Source organism: Varanus komodoensis, unplaced genomic scaffold (genome assembly GCF_004798865.1).
Source record: "Varanus komodoensis strain SLA01 unplaced genomic scaffold, ASM479886v1 scaffold59_1, whole genome shotgun sequence".
In the NCBI taxonomy this organism is placed as follows: domain Eukaryota; kingdom Metazoa; phylum Chordata; class Lepidosauria; order Squamata; family Varanidae; genus Varanus; species Varanus komodoensis.
This window is the reverse complement of record NW_025336221.1, coordinates 1,473,008-1,493,017: the sequence shown is the minus strand read 5'-3', so window position 1 is coordinate 1,493,017 and position 20,010 is coordinate 1,473,008. Positions and strand designations below refer to the sequence as shown.

Sequence of the window (20,010 nt, the reverse complement as noted above, 5' to 3'; positions counted from 1 at the left end):
TGAAATCAGAGTATATGTGCATAAAATTGGGTATGGAAGTTAATGTAAGTGTTGCTTTTCACTCAGGGTTTTTTTTTGGGGGGGGGAGTAATTTATATGCCTCGAGTTAATTTGAAGAACTGCTTAGGCACACATTTTAATGCATTATTTCAAAGTGTATTCTAACTTCCTAGCACACAGGTTACTTTAATAATTTCCTTGTATAGCAGGAACAAGTAATAAATAGTGAAGTTGCTTGTTTTTCTACATTCTTCATTATTTTAAGCAACCCTGAGTGAATAACCTATGCTTGTAACTCATTCTGTTTGGTTTAAAATGTAATACTAATTATTATGGCAACAGACCAAATGGTGCAAGCTGAACTTTAAATAAATACATATTACTACCATATTCTTATAAAGCATGTGGTTTCCTCCCAATATTATTATCTGAAGGAGTTGGGAAAGCACTTGAGTTCTTAAACAGATAATAACAGAAATGAAATCCAAATGGAATTTCATCGTTAATTGTGGTTAAAAGATGGTTGCAAATGAGATTTCCTGATTGCAGAAATGCATTTTGAAAATGGTTTAAAATGTTCAAGTGCTGTCAGTGAAAAATAATGAATGTTACTGTGAGATTTACAGACTGAAAGCATCACTGGAGTTGAGGTGCAACTTTAGATTGCTGCAGTATGAATTTCTGTTTGGCAATCTTAAGGAAATGGCAGTGGCAAAGCACAGGCTCATCTGTTTCTCTATGGTTTAGTCAAGCAGGAAGAGAGAGGGTGCCCAAGATCAAAAGTGTTTATTGCATCAGGAGGAACTCCTCTCACCATTTCCACTTTGCCTTGCTGTGCAAGCAGAACCCTGCAGGCTCAGGCCAGCTGTTATACTTTTGGTGGTCCCCTGGAACAGCAAGGAAGTGGTAGCAATAGTATTATGCCAGGCTAGTGGTCTATTTGCAGGTTAGTTCTATGTTGTACAAGTCAGCACTTTCTTGTCAGTTTTATTCTGTTAAAGCAAGAAAGTATTGGTCCTTTCTTGAACTGCACAATTGCTGTGATTCATGCGTACCGTTGTTTCCAAGCCGCTGCTGAATCTTAAAATGCTTCCTAGAATGCTGGAAGGGGTAAGGGAATAAGGGTCTGGAATGCACATTTTGGTCAGGGGAATTGCTGGCATTCTCTAGACAACTTCACTCTCATTACCTTGTGTGTTTAGGCTGGGGGTGGGAAGGAGAGGGATCTCTTACCTTCTTCTTTAGCTCCTACAGCACTAAATTAATGCTTGACAAATAATCAGAGATTTAATTGTGGCATATGTTTATCCAGAGAGCTAATTATCTCTTTTTAGGAAGAGAGCATTCTTTCTGGGCTGATTTGATTAACCAGCAGCAGCAGCAGCAGCAGCTGGCAGATCTGAATAGCCAAGTTGCAGTCAAGAAAGGTCAGAAGTGTAATCAGTTCTCATGCTTAAAAGTTGCACTGGAAGACTGTATATAGGCTTGAATCGGGCAGAAAGTTGCAGCTTGTTGCTGTTAGAATACCTGGAGTAGCCAGAGTCAGGTATCTGTATTTGGCTGGCCTCTGCTCAGGTAATGGTCAAGACATAAAGTCTGATGGCAATCTTCCCTAACCTGGTGCTTCCTGTAGTCCCCCCCTCCGTCCCTCGCCCAGTCTCTCAGCTCTCATTCGTCCCTGCCAGCATGACCAGAGGTCAGGAGTGCTGAGTGTGTAGAACTAAACATCTGGAGCACATGCCACCTCCCGTTTCAGAGGCCTTGCAAGAAAATGACTGACTTGCTTCCTGCTCACTTGCCATTTTGGCTTTCCGAAACAACCTATGAATCCTCATCTCCTGCACTGTTATCAAGACATAGGAATCCGATTCTTTGGGTTGTTCTCATCCACATTTTGTTGTTAGTGATCGGAAAGTGCCTAGTGCAGAAGCAATTCTCTTCCTTTAGTTTTCTAATCCCTCTGGGGTATCAGGGGAGACTCGATGAATAGCAGGGACGAGAGAGAGGTACAGGGAGCAGTAGGAGAGGCTCTGGGCAGCGAAGCCTGCTGGCACATCTCTCTCTGCTTCCTCCTTGAAGTGGCTCCCGGCAAAGCAAGGCGCCCCGGATGATGTCAACATTTTAACCAGGGAATATGATGAAAACCTCAAAATCGATACAGCTAATTTCTCTTCATCGCCATTTGTATTTAAATGTACCATATAAAACGAAACTGTCAAGGGTTCCAGCTATTCTGGAAATGTGGAACATCCGCCAGTGACAGTTCGGCTAAGCTGACAATTATGTTGCATTATATTGCAATCTCCTGTATTGCCCTTGCTGCCTCCCGTCAGTTCTATATAAAGTTGTAATATGTAGGTGCATCTTGACTTCAGTGGTCTGACCATGTCACTGGAGCTGCTTGGGGGGGGGGGACCCCCCTTTTCCTTCTGACACCACACTTCAGACCACATCTGCTTTTCTTGTCTTCTCATTTTAATTAGCCTCTGATTTAGACAGGTAATAAAGTGGTCAAGAAAATTCTTAAGATTCACAGTAAATGGAATCAGAAAGTATAGCCACACATTTGTCCTTGGGGGAATCACTAATTCACGGTTATGCAGCACTTACAAGCCACATGGTTTAGAACTGAGCTTCTGATTCTCAGAAATTATAGAAATGTCAATGGTGATTCCACACTATCCTTTCCTTCCTACAGAGTCACCATTATTCCAAACAGTATTTCTCTTGAGCCATTGCATTCCTCTTTCTTGCTGTGTGTTATTTTGCTCCTTAGAAGTACAAATTTCTAACAGTTTTTGGAGCTTTCATAGCAATTGCAGTGCACTTCTCGGGGATGAACGTGTGCAATGTTGTTGACTTGGTCCATATGCAAAAATAAGCTATGGTTTATGTCACCCATGAATTACTGAATTCTGGTTTGCTGGGATGTGTGAACCCAACTACAATAACAAACCATGATTTGGTAACTACAAAGAAATTAGGAAAAGTACCATGATGGTTCTTTGTTGTCTCTATAAAGTAATATATGGGTTATGCACCTGTGCAGAATAATCACTTGCAACACTCTAGAGCTAAACTGGGTTTTAGGCAGGAGCATCACCCACTTCTACTCCACATATTCCAGGTTGTGGCCCGAACCATCTGCTCAGTTCTGAGTCCACTGCTGCGATTAGCAGCATTTGGAATGTTCTCTTGCTGCATAGCAAAATCCTTCCCTTGAAGTGCCAAACAGAGTTCTCTTTTCTTCTTTCCCTTTCCTGTTTTCTTATTTAGTTCATTGTCCTGCAGGGTACATGACTTCTAAGGTTATTTTCAAAAATACACTTACTCTGACAGGAAGATAGCGTTAACCAGTGGACACTCTGGCCATGTCCACTGCATTGGAGAGGCACACAGGGTGGATTCTTGAACCCGCTGCCATGCCTTTGCAGGGCAGGGCAGGAGGACAGCACATTTGCAGCCCTGTCAGAGCAAGAGACATAGCCGCACTGAAGTGGCCCCGCACACTGTGTAAAGTGCTTTGGGGTGATCGCCCCTGATGTGAGGAGAACTAGCCCCTGCCATACCACCAGCTTTGGCCTCTCCTCAGACCAACCAACTGGAGCAAGTCCTTGGGCACCAGTGGTTGAGACTGAGCAGGTCAGGGAGACCAAGGCCCACAACAGATGGCCAGCTGCTCCTCCAGCACCAGGACCAAAAAGCAAAGCGCAGGATGAGGTCCAGTATTGAACCCGAACCCAAGGCAGCCACACTTGTTTTTTTCATTGCTGTTACTTTGGCATGCAGAGCAAGAGAACTGTGTGCTCTATGGATATGGCTTTTGGCAGAGGGGTCCTTCCTTCATTTTTGGTGTGATGCTTCTTCCTCTGGTAAGTTTTTTGTTTTTCAGTCGTCCATAGGTTTGCAAAACAGAGGGCATGAAGAAGTCATTTGCTTGTGGCTGCAGGTCTTTGTGTGATCATCTGCAAATGCATGGGATCCACCCTCCAGCTTGAGTGCATTGTTTTCTACACGCCTCCACAGCGGCAGACTTGGAACTGTGTGGTGGGTGGGAGTGACACACAGCGTGTGCACCTAGGAGGGGGTGGGGCTCCTGCCTAAAGTTGTGGAGTGCTCCAAATGCCTTTTCCGGGCAGGTGCATAACCCATGTGTCTGAGTTCACAGATGAGCACTGGAACCACAGTTACAGGTAAGCAATGTGTTTGCAGTTGAATTGTGGACTCTGGGGTGTTTAAAAATGAGTGGTTGCTCTGTGAAAACCCAGAATCATGGGTCGTTCATGGGTTGTTTTGTCAGGCTACTGAAATGGCAGGCAGGTGATAAAACAGCCTAGCCACTCTACCTGCCAGAACTACAATTCTGCATTTGGGATATGGGGAGCAAGGGAGTGAAGGGAAACAAACAGGGAGTGAGAATGCAAGCCACATATTATCTGATCATCTGCCGTCCAAACCCTTGGTAGGACAATAGACCATGGGTTAAATAGTCCATGGGCTGGAGTTATGTTGTGACCAGGTCATCCTCTCACTTAATTTGGAGGCTTGGTTTTTATCATGGTTGGTGCTTCTGTATAATTTTCTCTCTACAATATGTGGTTTCTGATGATCTGTCTCTCTCCGTTTCCTGTCTTGCTTCTCCTCTGTAGTTCCTTGTTCAGCAGTTAATCATTTGACAAGCTACACATTCATCTCTTCAGTGCTGCCTAGTTCAAGTGTTATGTTTACCTTTAAATTAGCAAAACATACATCCTGAGTGCTGCCTCCCTCATGCTCTGATGCACACGTACTGCTTTTGTAGGGAAAACTTGTCCTCTTCCTTCCGCAAATCAGCTACAGCAGTCCCAATAGACCTTTACGAGAAAAGAGGGGGATAAAATTATGTTTCTCAAAAACATCAGATTGGAATGATATGCACTTTGTTGGAGTGGAGAAGGGAGCTAAGGTATTATTTCTACACCAGAAGGAGAGTTAGTCATGCTGCTTCTTTCTTTATGGTCTCTGTCAAAATGAAGGGTTGTGCTTCAGTGCACAACAACATGGGGGCACGCGTGTTCCTTACAGGAAGTAGATTTCCAGATGTTTGGACTTACACTCCTGGAAGAATGATCAGGAATTCTGGGAGTTGAAGTCCAGACTGTCTGGAGGTTTACCTTCTCCCCCTCTCTGTGTTGGGGAGTTTATTAATAAGTGGTAGAGAACACCCCCCCCCCAAGAAATAAAGAGTTGGGGAAGGAGGGGAGGCAACATGAAATTAGATTGTGTATAATTAGTAGAACATGAGTCCTCCCCCATTCCACATTCATACACATACAGATTTGGGCTGCTTGGAAAAAAATGCCAAACCACTAATTTTGTAGGTCATTTCTAGAATAATGTTATGGTCACCCACCCTCCTCACGACTGAAGGAGTCACATTCTTAAAAGCATTTTTCATTCAAGGACAGAACTTGAGTAGGTGAAGCCGTTGGGCATACCAGGGGTCTTGGCTTGCCCCATCAAAACACAGCTATATCCCCCACCCCCCGCCAATCTCCTCTGTGTATCTAGATTTTATCTCCTCACTGATCTCTCCTAGCTGCTTCCTGAACCTATATTTGCAAGCTTGTTTTCATTACCGCATCAGTTCAATATTTTGAGCTCATTTTAATTTTAATGACTCGATATCAACATTTAACTATGTGGCTGATGGAGGGATGGCTGATCACCTCTGTGTGGGATGTCAAGAGAAATGAATGGTTAGTAATCTTGCTAAATATTGGAGTAGAATGTACAAATAGTTGCAGGATTCAAGGTCCAAACAAGAGCAGATGAGTTTACAAACTGAAAAGGAGCTAGATAAAATTTCAGGATGGCTTATAATCCGGGGTGCTTCCCTTTCATATCTGGTTAACATGGTATAGAATATGTGGAAGAGGCCTGCTTCCCATTGAAACCTTCATTGTAATTAGCTTAGCCTGTTTGTTCCTTTTGCAGGAAATTTAAGTTTTATTTCCAAAAATGACCATATTTATCAACTGAAGTCTCTGTAATGTGTTTGAACTTAGCTCATGGCTCACTCAGCAACTATAACTTTAATGAAAAGATTAAGAAGGTAATAATATAAGACTCAGCAAGTATGAAGTAAAAAGGAATTTAGTAAATTCCATTTACTGTTTTCCAATTTTATTTTTTGTTCTTTTCCCAGTGAGCAAAGTCCTATATTAGTTTGAGCTAATAAAGAAAACACATTTCAGCTTTTGGCATCAGTGTTTTCTTTTTATTCATACTCTGAGCAAAATATGACAATATTACAAAATACATTACTGATAAGTGGACATCTGCAAGGAATTGGTATGGTGGGAGGAGGGAAGGTCCTTTTGTTGGCCCCACACTCTTGCCTCCTGGTCCTCCCACTTCCTGCCCACTCCTTTTCTCTTCTCATCCTTTTAACTGTGTGGATACCTGAAGTCACAAGAGCATTGTTTACATAGGCTGTGGCTAAAGCCCAACGTTCTGTGGGCAGATTCTGGCACACAATGGGCCTCCCCCCCTTGCTTCCCTCCTGCTCTGCAGATGCCTGTGCCTGCTCCAAATCTGCTTCAGGGGGTTTCCCAACTTGGGAGAAGCTGCAGGAGGAGGAGAAAGTTGTTCTGCAACCTGTTTCTGTTCTGCTGGTGGATGGCCAGGCTTGGCTAGAACCCTTGATGTAGGATTGCAGTCCAAAGCGTTGGCACATAATTTGGCATCATAATCCCAGCAAGGAATTAAATGATTGGGAATTGTACGGAAAGCAGGTTTAATATTTCCCCCTGGTAAGTGGTTTAATGAACCTAGATCATTATTCACCAGTCTCCAATATAGTGAAATCCCCATTAAAAGGAATACAAACTGAACTGGAGCAATGGTTGGCAGATTGCTTGTTTTTAATGTTGAATAAAAAGAAAACAAGGTCTGGAAATCAGAACATTAAATGCTTTTGTGTTTACTGAATCTGTTGATTAAATAAAAAGCTTTGATCTCAAACAGATCATGTTTTGAATTAGGAGGATCGGATCTTAAAGTGTATATGCTATGACTAACAAATTATGCAATACAAGTAATTACGGCATACTTTCAAAATACCTCTCCTAAATATTCCAATATCCCAATAATGGATCTTCTGCTTGGGGAGGGTGTGGATGGGGGTGGTTACTTACAGTTATTAAAAATGTTAATATTTCCAAATAAATTTATCTTTCAAAGTTAGAAGAGTAGAAATTGCTGGAAAGTATGAAAACTCTCCCCTTCATGGATCACTGCCTTGTCGTGGCAAAGGGGCTTGTGTAGCTCAATGAAGCTATGAGCTATGCCGTGCAGGGCCACTCAAGACGGACAGGACATAGCAGAGAGCCTGACAAAAGTTGATCCACTGGATAAGGAAATGGCAGCCCACTCCAGTATCCTGGAGTGGACAACTGTCCATGGGGTCACAATGGGTTGGACACGACTTCACAACTAACAACAACAACAAATGAAAACTCTATTCGGAGTACTGAAGTTTCCTAGTGAATGCCATTGTATAGGTTTCTGTGGAGTGGCAGAGGGCAACCCAAACAATTATGAAGATTGCTTTCTTTTATAGCAGGAGTGGGCATCTTGCCTCTGTCCAGATGTTTTGGCCTATAACTCCCATCAGCCCTAGAAGTTGCAGACCGAATTTGGAGCGCCACAAGTTGCCCATCCTAGCTTTATAAGGATGGATTCCTGAAGAGAAGATAATACATATGGGTTCATACAAAACCCTTTCATTGTATTAATAGTGGTTCATTTCTACTTTTGTTACTAATTTTGGGGCATTTCCTTGTTTTTATTTTGATGTTGTTATTTAATAGATGTTCATAATGCTTACCATATTTTTAAAAAAACTGTCTAAGGGTGCATTTAGGTAGAAAAAAGTGCTACTACTCTTAGCATTCTCCAGCCGAACATACTTTTCCTGTCTACCCATATATAGGATTGTTCCCTAAGCAGTATAATTTTTTAAAAACCTGAAGATACACAGTACTTTTTGTTTATCCAGCTTTCCAAAAAAAAGCACTAAACAATACAATAAATACAGATCTTTGTTTAGCCAATGGGATGTTTTGTGTATATTTGTTTTCCACAATATTTTGCAACCATGTTTACTGTGAAGTATGCCATACTTTATTCAGTGGACTGATTCCCAACTAAATGTGCATAGAATTACAATCTTAAGTTGTTTTCATTTTTCTTAGCAAAATGTTAGCTTTTCTCATCTTGGATTAGAATAAAGATATTTTGGCATTTGAAATTTCCTTGTGTGCTTCTTTAGCTGTTTTCTTTGTTGACATTCTCCTTTTCATGGCTCAGCTTATGAACTGTACCATTTATTTGCAAGCCATGGGTGGCCTGATGGTTTAAACCAATTTTGTGGGTGAAGCTCTGGCTAAAGTAGCTGTCTGACCCTGGGAAGTGAAGATCGCCCCAGTAGAGAATCCCTCCCTTTGGTTCCACATGTCTCACAGGGGGCGCTTTGTGGCTACTGGTGTTTAAGCACCCTATACTCTCACTTTTGGGAATGCAGATTGAAACTGGAGAAGGGATACCTGGTGTTATTGTGAATGGGAGCCTGTGCTTTTCTTAGCAGTGCTTTACCGTTGTTTATGAAGATGTTCCTTGTTGATATCTAGATCTAGAATTAGGATTCTAGGAGAGAAGCAGAGACCAAAATTACAGCTTTCCTTCTTCCTTTTGTTCTGCTGAATGTTTATAATTTGCGCAAATGTTTCTCTTTGCCATTGTCTCTCAATCATTTTCTCTTGGACAGACAAGGCGAATGAGAGTGTGCATGTTGTACATTTTGAATGTTTGCTTCAGCTACTTTTAAGGGCTTTTCCATCTTGGGGACAGAAGATTGGGAATCTGATTTCTATCAACTTCAGCCCAAAAGACTGGTCAGGATGTTGACAACTATAGTCCGAAATATCTGGACAGCCTTGTTTGGCTGCTGGAATCACATTGCAACACGTGTGTGTGTGTGTGTGTGTGTGTGTGTGTGTGTGAGAGAGAGAGAGAGAGAGAGAGAGAGAGAGAGAGAGAGAGAGAGAGAGAGAGAATGTTTACTGTATGCCTAACCTGCCAACCTGACAGCATCCCCCTTTCACTCTGCTTCCTTTAGGCACGGTGCTTTGTAGTCCCATGATACAAATGGTTTTTACAAGCTTAGCTCTGTGAATGTGATGCAGTTGCTAGTGCTGTTGCACCAGTGTAAAGAGAGAATGTGTGATACTATCCCAAGTCATGCTCAGCAGAATATAGGATTATGGCCAGAAAGGGACTGAATGTTTTGAAACAGCCAGATTAAGTTACTGAAGGCTGATGAAGAGGTTTGAACAGGACATGTGCCAGCCGAGTCTTGTCCTCCACCCTAGATGAACTTTTTTGGGTTTGATGTTCCATGCAAAATGCTATTTATTAGTGTGCTTTTATTATTAATATTTAATAATTCTAGAAAACTACCGGCGTCTTCAGTACAAAGCTGAACCTAGAGGTTTTGAACATGTAAGGGCAGAGTAAGAAGTTACTGTGAATGTAGGATTTGTGATGCTTATTGTATAGAAGCAGCAGCAGCAGCAACAATTTCCTGAAGTGAGAATGCACTTTGCTGAAGAAGGCAACTATGACTATAATCAGTTTTTAACTTTAATTTATGGATGCTATCAGAGCATGGTAAAGGAAACTGAAGATAGGAGTTATTGACATTTTCAAGCTCAAGGTACCTGGATTAATTAATACTGTGTAAACATTTTTATATTTTTTAATCAAATGCAAAAGTCCACCTGGTCCTATTTGTACTAGTGACCTTACAGAATGAAGCTGTATTTCTGTAATGTCTGTGAATGATCCTGTAAAAGCTATCATATGTTAAGGGAACCTATACCCACTAGCTTGTTGCTAATTTTCTCCCACTTCCAAACAATTACACCCTACTAAAATGCAAGGAAAGTAGAACACTCTTACTTTGTATGGTGGGGATTCATTTTCTTTCATTTGGATAGCAGTTACTTCATCCTACAGCAAGTAGAACCAGCGAGGGCAGCTCTTTGCTTGACCATCCTGGAGTTAAGTAGTCAAGAATACCATGGATGTGAGAGAGCTAGTCCCTGTATCTGTCAGCCCCACCATATCGCTGCTTGCAAATAGTTAAATAAATAATGTTGAGTCTGCCTTGATAACCATGATAACCACAATAGGCTTGATAACCACAATGGTCTTCTATTGTGTCAATATAGTTATTAAAAATTAGAGTGGAAAATACTGAATCCTTAAAAAAACAAGTCTATATCTCTTAAGAACAACCACATGCTTATATAAAGAGAACATTAGTTTTACACACACACAAACACACACTAACCATTAGTCACTTTGCTCTGCTTTCTCCAGCCTAGTGTCTTCTAGATATTTTGGACTACAACTCCCATCAACCATATCCAGCATTTACAATGGCCAGGAATTCTGGGGATTCTAGCACAAAACCATGGAGGTTGGGAGAAGGCTGCCAAAGATTTTCACTTCTACTTTAAATTAAACAAAGGCCTTATTATAATGTAAATGCTTGAACAAGTAATCCCTTGTAAAAGAAAAATATATGTAGGAGCTGTTTCTGTTCTAGCACTTGGCTGTGTTTTTGCATGGTGTTCCTTGTGGGACATGTTTTCTTGATGCAGTAAGTCACCATAGTTTTTAGTGGTAAAGTGACCTTGTAGAAATTAAAACGATCTATGTCATTAGATCAGTTCTTCAATAGAAGTGTATTTTTGGCTTTTCTTGCAAGGACCTAACTGTGCTACAGCAATATGTAGTTGATTAAGACAAATAATTTGTCTCCTTCCCTCTCTGTTTTCTGGATGAGTCATCAATAAGGGAATACCTCCTGATTTGGAAGTGTGCCGAAATTGCAACATGAGCATATTAGTGCTCCCATATTTTTGCACTGGCAGTGATTGAATGATGTAATCATCTCCAATGAAGCAGAAATTACTTGCTTCCAATAGAAGCTGATTAGAAGAAGGTCTCCATTTTAGGGGTGTGCTTTTTTCGGTTCCAAGGAGCCTTTAGTTACTTCCTTGCATCCAGGGATCTAGCAATGGGTCCCATTCACCCTAATATGCAGGCATCATGTCTCACACTCTGAATCTGAACTGGAAGTCGGGGCCAAAATGCTTAGCTGAGATTCCAAGGTCAACAGGCTTTGAGTTAAGCTGATGAAAACCAGATTTGTCAGGTCTGGAACGTAGGTGGCAGGTGTCTACAGCTGTAACAGAAGGACCAAAGATGATGGAGGTGGATGAAAGGTTTAGCAGAACGCAGGATTGCCCGAGGCACGCGCGATGTCAGGAAAAAGTGAGCTTGGATATCAACAAGGCATGGCAGGTCCAAAAGCAGAGGCAGCACCAGGAACAGACAAGGGTCAGAAACCAGCAAGCCTTGGCAGGAACATAGGGAAACACAAGGATTGGGTGCTGGCAAGGTGGGGTCAGACCAGCACGTGTCAAGAAGGCTAGACTGGAAACAGGATCAGGAACATGCAGTCACCGTCGCGAAGGGCCATGTTGCTGTGGCCTTCCAGAGCTCCCAGTGGCTGTGTGTGATTACACAGGCTCCGCTTCTTGCAAATACCTATAAGTACACTCGCAGGATGAAACATGCTGCCTATCCCTGGAGAAGCTGTCCCACAGCTTCAGGTCCTGGCACAAACCACTTCTGGTCTGGCGAGAGACACTGTGGAGCAGGAAGGGCCAAAGGAGAGGGACGTGACCTAGTTAATCCTGTTGTCCAACACCAAGAAGGCTAGCCCACGGCACTCCTGCAATCTACCATTATTCCATTTGCACTGAAATAAATGTATTTGCAGTAGCACATTGCTTATCTTTGCTTTTCGTTGAACAGGATACTGTTGCCATCGTGCAAGTACACCTGTAATAAATACAATGAGTGCCTGATGTATTGTCACAAAATAGTGCAAGAAATATATGTGCAGAAAATACACTGTTCCTCTTGAAATGATGGTGAAGATTTGTGATGAGTCTAATCTAAATGTCTGTTCACAAGACAGATTACAGCCCAAACCATTTTTATGGAAAATTGCATGCATATAAATTGACCTTCGTCTTATTAACAACTCTGAAACCACCTGAATATTTTTCTTCTCTTTCTAGTTTGCTGCTTTGTGGTCCACAAGAGGTGCCATGAATTTGTTACCTTTTCTTGTCCTGGGGCAGACAAGGGGCCTGACACTGATGTGAGTACTTTAGATTCTGATGCCTGATCTGATCTGACCCATTGCTCTTTGTGAAAAGGATGATGGCTGCTGGCAGCATAGGAGCAGTTAAAATGTTCTTAGACAAAACAATGTACAGAATATATTGAGCACAGTATATTTTTTGGTATTCAAGTGGACAGCTATAACATCTGAGCAAATGAATTCAGTAGTAGAGTGCAGGGATTGGGTGTACTTGTCCTTCTGTAAAAGAGCCTTTAAAGGTTATTGACCAAGGTTCTGATCCTGGAATAGAGAATGAGATGAATGGAAGGTCAAGGCCAATGGATCCAGAGATAAGCTGGGCAGACACTGAGAACCACACTTGCAAATTCTGTGGGAAATTCTAGTGAGGTGTGTCGGGTGGACTTAATATCATCAGTCCAGTCATATGGAGTGAGGTTAAGGGGGTGACCAGTTGGGAGGAAGCAGACATTCTAGGTTATTGGTTCATAAGCAGCAGGAATTACTTTGAAGGTAGCATCGGTTCCTTTCCTTTCCTTTCCTTTCCTTTCCTTTCCTTTCCTTTCCTTTCCTTTCCTTGGAAGGAAGAATCAGCATTCAGTTTCAAATCACTATTTTATCATAAAGCTGCATTTGCCTTGCTACTAGTATCCTAATTTTGCTTGTATCTTTTGTCGTTACCCTCTCTAATAATCTTCTAACATAAAGCCAGCCTAGCTAGTCTTCTTTAACATAAGAAAAGACCTTTAGTCATAAAGTCTTGATCTGCTTGGAAGGAGGGGGAAAGCAAAGCTCCATGGCAGAAGGATGCAAAACAAAATTGGGAAAAATGAATATATGTATGTGCCTGAAATAATCTTTATAAATACCAAATGCAAATTATAAGTGTCTGTCTATCATACCACCCCTTGCAATGGCTACATATTTAGGATAATGTGAAGTATTTCAGCACGACTGCTGCACTGCCTTCGTTCTTTTTACTAATAATTGAATCATAGATACACTGAGATCTCTAGTGATTCCATAGTTCTATTCTGCAATGAAAATAGATTTTATTTATTTATTTAGAAAATTTCTATGCCTCCCCGTTCGCCGAAGCCTCGGGGTGGCTCACAAACATAAATAACTTCGGTAAAATAATATAAATTAACAGTATAAATTAATGTTTAGATGTTTGTTTGTATCACAGAGACTAGAATGTATACAGCTCTGCAAAAGGAGATGTCCTAGGCCAGTGATGGCGAACCTTTTAGAGACCGAGTGCCCAAACTGCAACTCAGAACCCACTTTTTTATCGCAAAGTGCCAACATTGCAATAAAACCTGAATTTGCTGACCACCAGCACAAGGGGCAACGTTCCACTGACCACCAGCTTTTGGCAGGCCCTGAAAAAGGCCATCTGAGTGTATTTCCTACCTGCTGGGGCAATCGCGTGCCGACAGAGAGAGCTCTGCATGCCCCTTCGGGCACCCATGCCATAGTTTCGCCATCACTATCCTAGGCCTTCCTTCTCAATCAGGTGGGTCAAACCTCTTGCAGCCTGAGGGTAAGATTCAGTTTTGAAGAAGGTCTTCCAGGATGCACTCCACCGTTGGGAGCCTGAAGGTGCTTGCACACATGTGCTTGCATGCTTTCGTGCACACACATACAGAGGAAGCTCCCATGTACTGAGTGGGACCATTGGTCTGGTTAGCTCCATATGGTTTATACTGATGGGCAACAGCTCTCCAGGGTCTGAGACGGGATTGATCCCCAGCCCAGCCTGGACATGCCAAAGATTGGACTTGGGAGCGCCTGCATGCAAGGGAAAAGCGCTGCTTCTCAGAGTGGGGCCTTCCCTCATGCAAAGACATTCAGGTTTGAATGTTGTTCCCATGCACCTGCCTAAACGGTGGATAATTTGCCCTTCTACAACTCTTAACTGCAAGTCATTCCCACACGTATCAGCCCTGAACCAAAACGCTTTTGGGCCCAATTTCTGCAAAGAAATAACTGTCTAATCTTCAAAGCAAAGTATTTCAATAGATGCTCTTTATTTTTCATGAATGTGTCTTAAAAGCAAAGATGAACCTTTAGCTTACCTGAAGTCTGCCTTATGCTGCTTTTGTTACTTACAAAATCAGTTATGATTGATCGTCAAATCATAGGTAATTTCACAAGTAGAAATGGGTGCACTATACTATAAAAAATCCAAAGCTGCCTAGCCATTTAATCAGCTATGATGGTTTTCCCTTCCACTCCCAGCCATCTTTCAGGTGTTTCTAAACTAAATAAAGTTGTCAAGGTGCAGTTTCATTCTTTCATTATGAATAAGAGACAAAAACTACAGCCCTGCACAGTGAGGCTTTTGAAATTGTTTTCAAACTGCATCTTCTCATTCTGCATAGGAAGGTGCTTTGGAAACTTCAGAGTTTCTAAAGCCATTTCATGTAACATGGAAACTGCTTTTTAATGGGAACTTAAAGGCTTTGTTGTACATTTGAAAACCTCCTCTGAACTCTGAAGAGAAGCCCTCTGCTTTTCATCTTCCGATACTGTAAATTCATCCTTCCTTTCTCCCCCACCATCATTTTTCAAGTCCCTTAATTTGAATGAATTATAGTAGTATTTGTTTTGATAGTGTCACTATAAATTGATACGAAATTAACTACCTTCCACATTTTTTTATTTTAAATTGTCTTCTGGAAAAAGGTTTTGTTAGAAAAAGCTCTTTCTAGAATGCACAAAGATAATCTTAGTACATTTGTTAAATTTGCAGTGTCATGAAGAAAGAAGATGGAAGAATAATATTTTTAGCTCGTGCCTCAGTTAGTACATTAATTGCTGAGGAAACTGGAGTCAATTTGTGCATTGTGTGACTCGTGAAGTGGGTCATCCGATTACTTCCAAGTGTAAAGGGTGCTATCTTCTCTACAATGCTCTCCTAGGAAATGATATTTATAAGTAACAGACACATTTACAATTGATAGTTTCAATCTGTTTCAACAGACATATGATGAACAAAGACCAGAAAGAAGCATTACCACTTTGAAAATGAGATAGATTAGATATTTTCCATCTTGTTAAAGCAGAAGCTAGTATTTATAAGAGAATGTGGGCAAAATGCAGTGTTCTATTGCTACTTCAGCGATTACCATATATTTTCCATTAATAAATGTATTGTACAAAAAGGCTGACGTTTCTTTAGCTTCTCATCTAGCTAGATTTAAAAGAAAAACAGTAATACTGAGCAGTCTGGCTATGTATACCTATAATTCATTATACCATTGGAGGTAGTGTCAGCTGGCTGTGTTGGTTGGGGTTGATGGAAATTTCAGTCCAGCACATTTGGAGAGTTCTGTGTTGGATGAGGCTGGTTGAGTGTCTTTGTTTTGTTTCTTAGAATTAAAATGATGTAAAGGAAATTGATGCCCTTGAGTTTTTACGTCTTCAAATATTTACACACGTGTTCTTCTGGATCCATTCATGTAAATTTGGCAGGTGGGGAGTTCTTTAAGAAACATGGGCTGTTAAGTGCCATTGCTTGTCAGTAGCATTTGGGAGAAATCATATAAAAGTAGTAGTCAAATTGGGAGTACTCCAAACCATTAAACCAAAAATTATTACTTCATGACAACACTTTTTGCATGGCACCATTTCCTAACTCTGCATGCAATGCAATGCACATCTTGTCGGAACTGGAACAGATAGATTTGATTATAAAATTGTTCTCTGGCTAGTAGAAACTCATTTAAATAAGGCAGGGCAGTGAAATGTGTCCATACAAGAAGCTGTATCCAAGAGTTTCTTACTAGTGAAAAGCTTTTCAAATCTGTAGAAATTCAGCTGTAACAGTAAGCCTGTGGGAAATGAACTGTAAAAGGTTGCAAGGATCAACAAGCAATAAGAATTTGTACACAGCTTATATTTGTCTGGTCATTTATATGAAAAAAATTAGTCTCATGTACAGGGAACATAGATTGTTTTAAAATCAGAAACCTTTACTGAACTGGTTTTAGTATTAATGGAACAATCTGGTGTCTGTCAAGTAATCCTCTCCATCTGCCTTCAGCAATATCCTGAAACCTTAAAAATGCCTTCTGCTTTGGAAGCAGCAATCTTTGCCTTGCAATAAAGAGATAATGTCCATGTTATCCATGACATTTATATATGACAATTCCCATAGCTTAAAGAAGATTCTTGTGATTATACTGATTTACAAATGCTTTAAATGAGGAAAAACTCTAATTTATACAGCTAAATTATATCCTGTGTGGTCTTTCAAGTGTTGCTCATATTCCTTGGAAAAGTACCCAAATATTTGGGGTGAACATGTCAGCCTTATTTTTTCTTCATCCAAAAAAAGAGTATCCAATAATCCAGTTTAACCAGTATGGGTTGAATCAGTTTATACCAAAGCCAAGTTTCAATACCAGATGCTGGTTCTTCCTGCTTTCTCTTTGGATCCACTCTGACATGTTTGCAGACAGATCATAAGGAGGGAGATCTGGAGTCTGCTCCCCTTGTTTCTCCCTCCTTCCTGCCCTCCCACCAGTTCTTTTCTCCTTAAGTCACAGCATACGGCTCACCCACTTAGAGCTTGCTGCCAGGTCAGTTCCACCCCCATCTCCAGGGCAGCCTTCAATATTTAGCCTGTAAATGGAATTTTGTTCAGCATTCTCCACAAAACTGCTTTGTTGGATCAGGTCAAATCTCAACTGTTAAACCTTTCAGGCTGCTTTCAGAGGATATTCCTCTTACCTAGACTGAGTTCCTGAAACATTCATGTTTTGCTTATCTATATAAGGGTAAATGGGTCAATTCTACCAGAACAGCTGCAGCTTGTCCTCTGGCAAAATTTAGCTAAGGTCCCCCAGTCCCAAAACAACTCCCCTGGGTCATGTGTGGTTCAAAGGGGCTTATTACCTGAGCATGAAAATGCAGGATCATGTGCTTCAAGCAAATATAGTATTGTTCTCTGTGGCACAGTATAATGTACAAAATACGTACTCATTTGTTCAGCTTAATGGGCAAGCCTTTATTAATGAGACTTGAAAACAGAGTATTTTGGACTTATGTTGATAGCAAATTAGAAATAAATTAAAACACAAGTAATTGAAATAGTGATGCAACAAAGATTATTATTATTATTTAAATACACAACTCATTGTACCAGCACAGAAAGCTTAACATGGATAAACATGTTATTCTGCTTCATAATTCCTAGGATTATTTTCTAATCTACATATTAAATAAGTAAATGAATTTTAAGTATTTGTCCATCCAACGTCACACCAAAAATATCTAAATTACGAAATAAAGCAGGGGAAAATTAAAGGGGGCTTTAACTAGGATTTAAACTTTGCTTGAAAGTAATACCTTGACATTTGAACACTTATTGCTTTGGATGTGTATCACACTCACACAGCCCACTCGCAAACTGTGGTGACAACGAATATGTAGTAGGTGTTTGAAACTTTAGGATGAGCTGCATCTCCTCTCCGCAACGTGTCTAAGGCTCTGCTGGAGGTCTCCAAAGCATTTCCATTTGCACCTGAGGGGGCGGCCTGGGACTGCATCCCGGCCCTGTGCCCTCTGGAGCTGTGGATGGGAGGGACACCCTGCATTCTCACTGCTTAAGCAGAAGCGCCTCTAGAAAAATTCAGGGGCTTTCACTGATTCCCATCGAACGCTGAGGCATGTTTGGTGGGGGCACGAGAAAAGGCTGCTGCAATTGTGCTCTGGAACGCCTTCTTTAGAAAGATGAGCCTTTTGAAGTTGTTCCATCATCAGGCTGAGAACTGTCAGATAAACAAGTTTTTGGGCTGTTGAGTTGCACTGATTTTACTTCTGTAGAATTATGGCTCATCTTAATATAGTCCCTGTTAGTGCCCTTGATGGATTTTCATGACCTTTACTTTTCTTTATGGAAAGTGTTGACTTAAAACATTTCACTGAGTTATTAAAATGGCTTGATTATACTTCTGCTCTTAAGACATTTATTTGTTTGTTTGTTTGTTTAAAGTTTTTCTGTGCTGTCCCATTACTAAAAGTCTCTGGGTGCCTTACAAAGAACAAGGACTGCTTACAAAGAACAAGGACTGCTTACAAAGAACAACTTTTTGGTGCCATATGCAGAAAAGGAGATTTAAATAATACGTAAAATATTCATCAGTGCATAGTTCATTTGTTTGACGAATTAAGTAATATATAAATATTAGCAGTAAATTAAAAACTGCATAATGGAGTATTGGTAGGGAAGAAACCAGTCCAGAACATGCATGGTTTTCTTTGGGCTCACATAGTGCACAGGCATTGCATAACCACCATGATTCAGTAGGATGCCCATCAAAACCCCTGGCCTTGCAGTCACAAGCACAGAAATCTTTTAACGTAGTTTGCCTACAGAACGAGCTTAAAAGGACCTTTGGGAGGCAGGGAGGAAACATGTGCAGAAGTTTTTCAAGACAAACAAAGGCTTGCACTACAGTTTAACAGATCATACTTTTAAATCACATTTAAATCTGTGATTATCCTAAATTCCTGTTGCTTCTCATGAGGAGAAAAATGATTGAAATTAAATTATAAATATTTGAGCTACACAATGTAGGCATGCAACAGGAAAAGGGCATAGCTATCTGTTTTCATAAATAGCTTTATGAGAATCTTCCACATTTGAAATTTAGTTGGCTTCCCCTTGCACCTCTTTCACAGTTTATTTCAGTCAGTGTGAGAATGAGGGAAAGAGAACGAGTGGGTTTAAAGAATACAGCTGTAAATGTGTGTGCCTACACAATTATTTAGAAGTGATTTAACTTGAATTACTGCCAGATCATGATTTAGTGGTGTTATTTTCAAATGTGCTGTTTCTTCACTTGTCATCAACATGTCCAGGGCACTGAAAATAATAAAGAGCAGGATTCACATGAAAGGGGTATTATGTGTGTTTTTCTTTCCTCTGTGATAGAGGTTTATTTGATCTATGTACGTAAGAACTGTTATAAGATATATAATGCAATATAATTCCATGCAAACTTCAGCCAGAATGAGGGCAGCTATACACGTTGGAAAAATGATAGCAGGGGTAAGACAATAAGTGCAAAGAAACGGTTCACTGAAAAATTGCTTTCCTATTTCTGCAAATGTACACTGCACTGTGAACAAGTGTTGTTTTTGGGGGGATGGGGTGTCAGTGATTGTGCAGTATCCAGGCCCAAGAAAAGTCTTTATTTCTCTGAATTCAAGGAACTAAGACCCAATTACAGTCTTAGAAAGGCAAAACCAACTTCAGGCAAAGGTGGCAATGGGAAGAACTCTATTGCAGTCTCTATTTTTCTTGACACCGGGGGATGCTTGACTTTAGGTGGGCGTATTTCAGTATTAATTGGAATGACACAGCCCTCAGGTATCCACCGTAATATGCCACCCAGATCTCAGTGCAGCTCTTTCTATATCTCAGAAGTGGAAACACAGCACAAAACTATACTGGAAAAAAGATCTTATTCTAGTAGCTGCCACCAAAGAAAATTACAATAAAAATGATCATACAGTATTTCTAAATGTTATCCTGCATGGTTTTTAAACAAATGAGGCCATTTATTCTCAAGATCTCTCAGCTTTGTATTCCCCAGAATTCATTTTTAATATCAGGGCAGCTCTCTACTTAAAAAATCAGCAGTGTTATTATCTCCCTCCCAGTATAACAAGCTAGTAATAGGGTATTCAGTTATTATTATTATTATTATTATTATTATTATTATTATTAT

The 20,010-nt window shown here is 40.6% G+C and overlaps 1 protein-coding gene across 2 annotated transcripts in view; it reads left to right on the top strand.

The window, feature by feature from the left end:
• Positions 1–20,010, top strand: part of PRKCA (protein kinase C alpha) — a 218,587-nt gene that overhangs the window by 83,527 nt on the left and 115,050 nt on the right. For both annotated transcript variants that reach the window (XM_044449503.1, XM_044449502.1), the window contains exon 3: positions 12,201–12,283. In XM_044449503.1, coding sequence (XP_044305438.1) covers positions 12,201–12,283 — 83 coding nt within the window. The remainder of the gene's footprint in view (positions 1–12,200; positions 12,284–20,010) is intronic.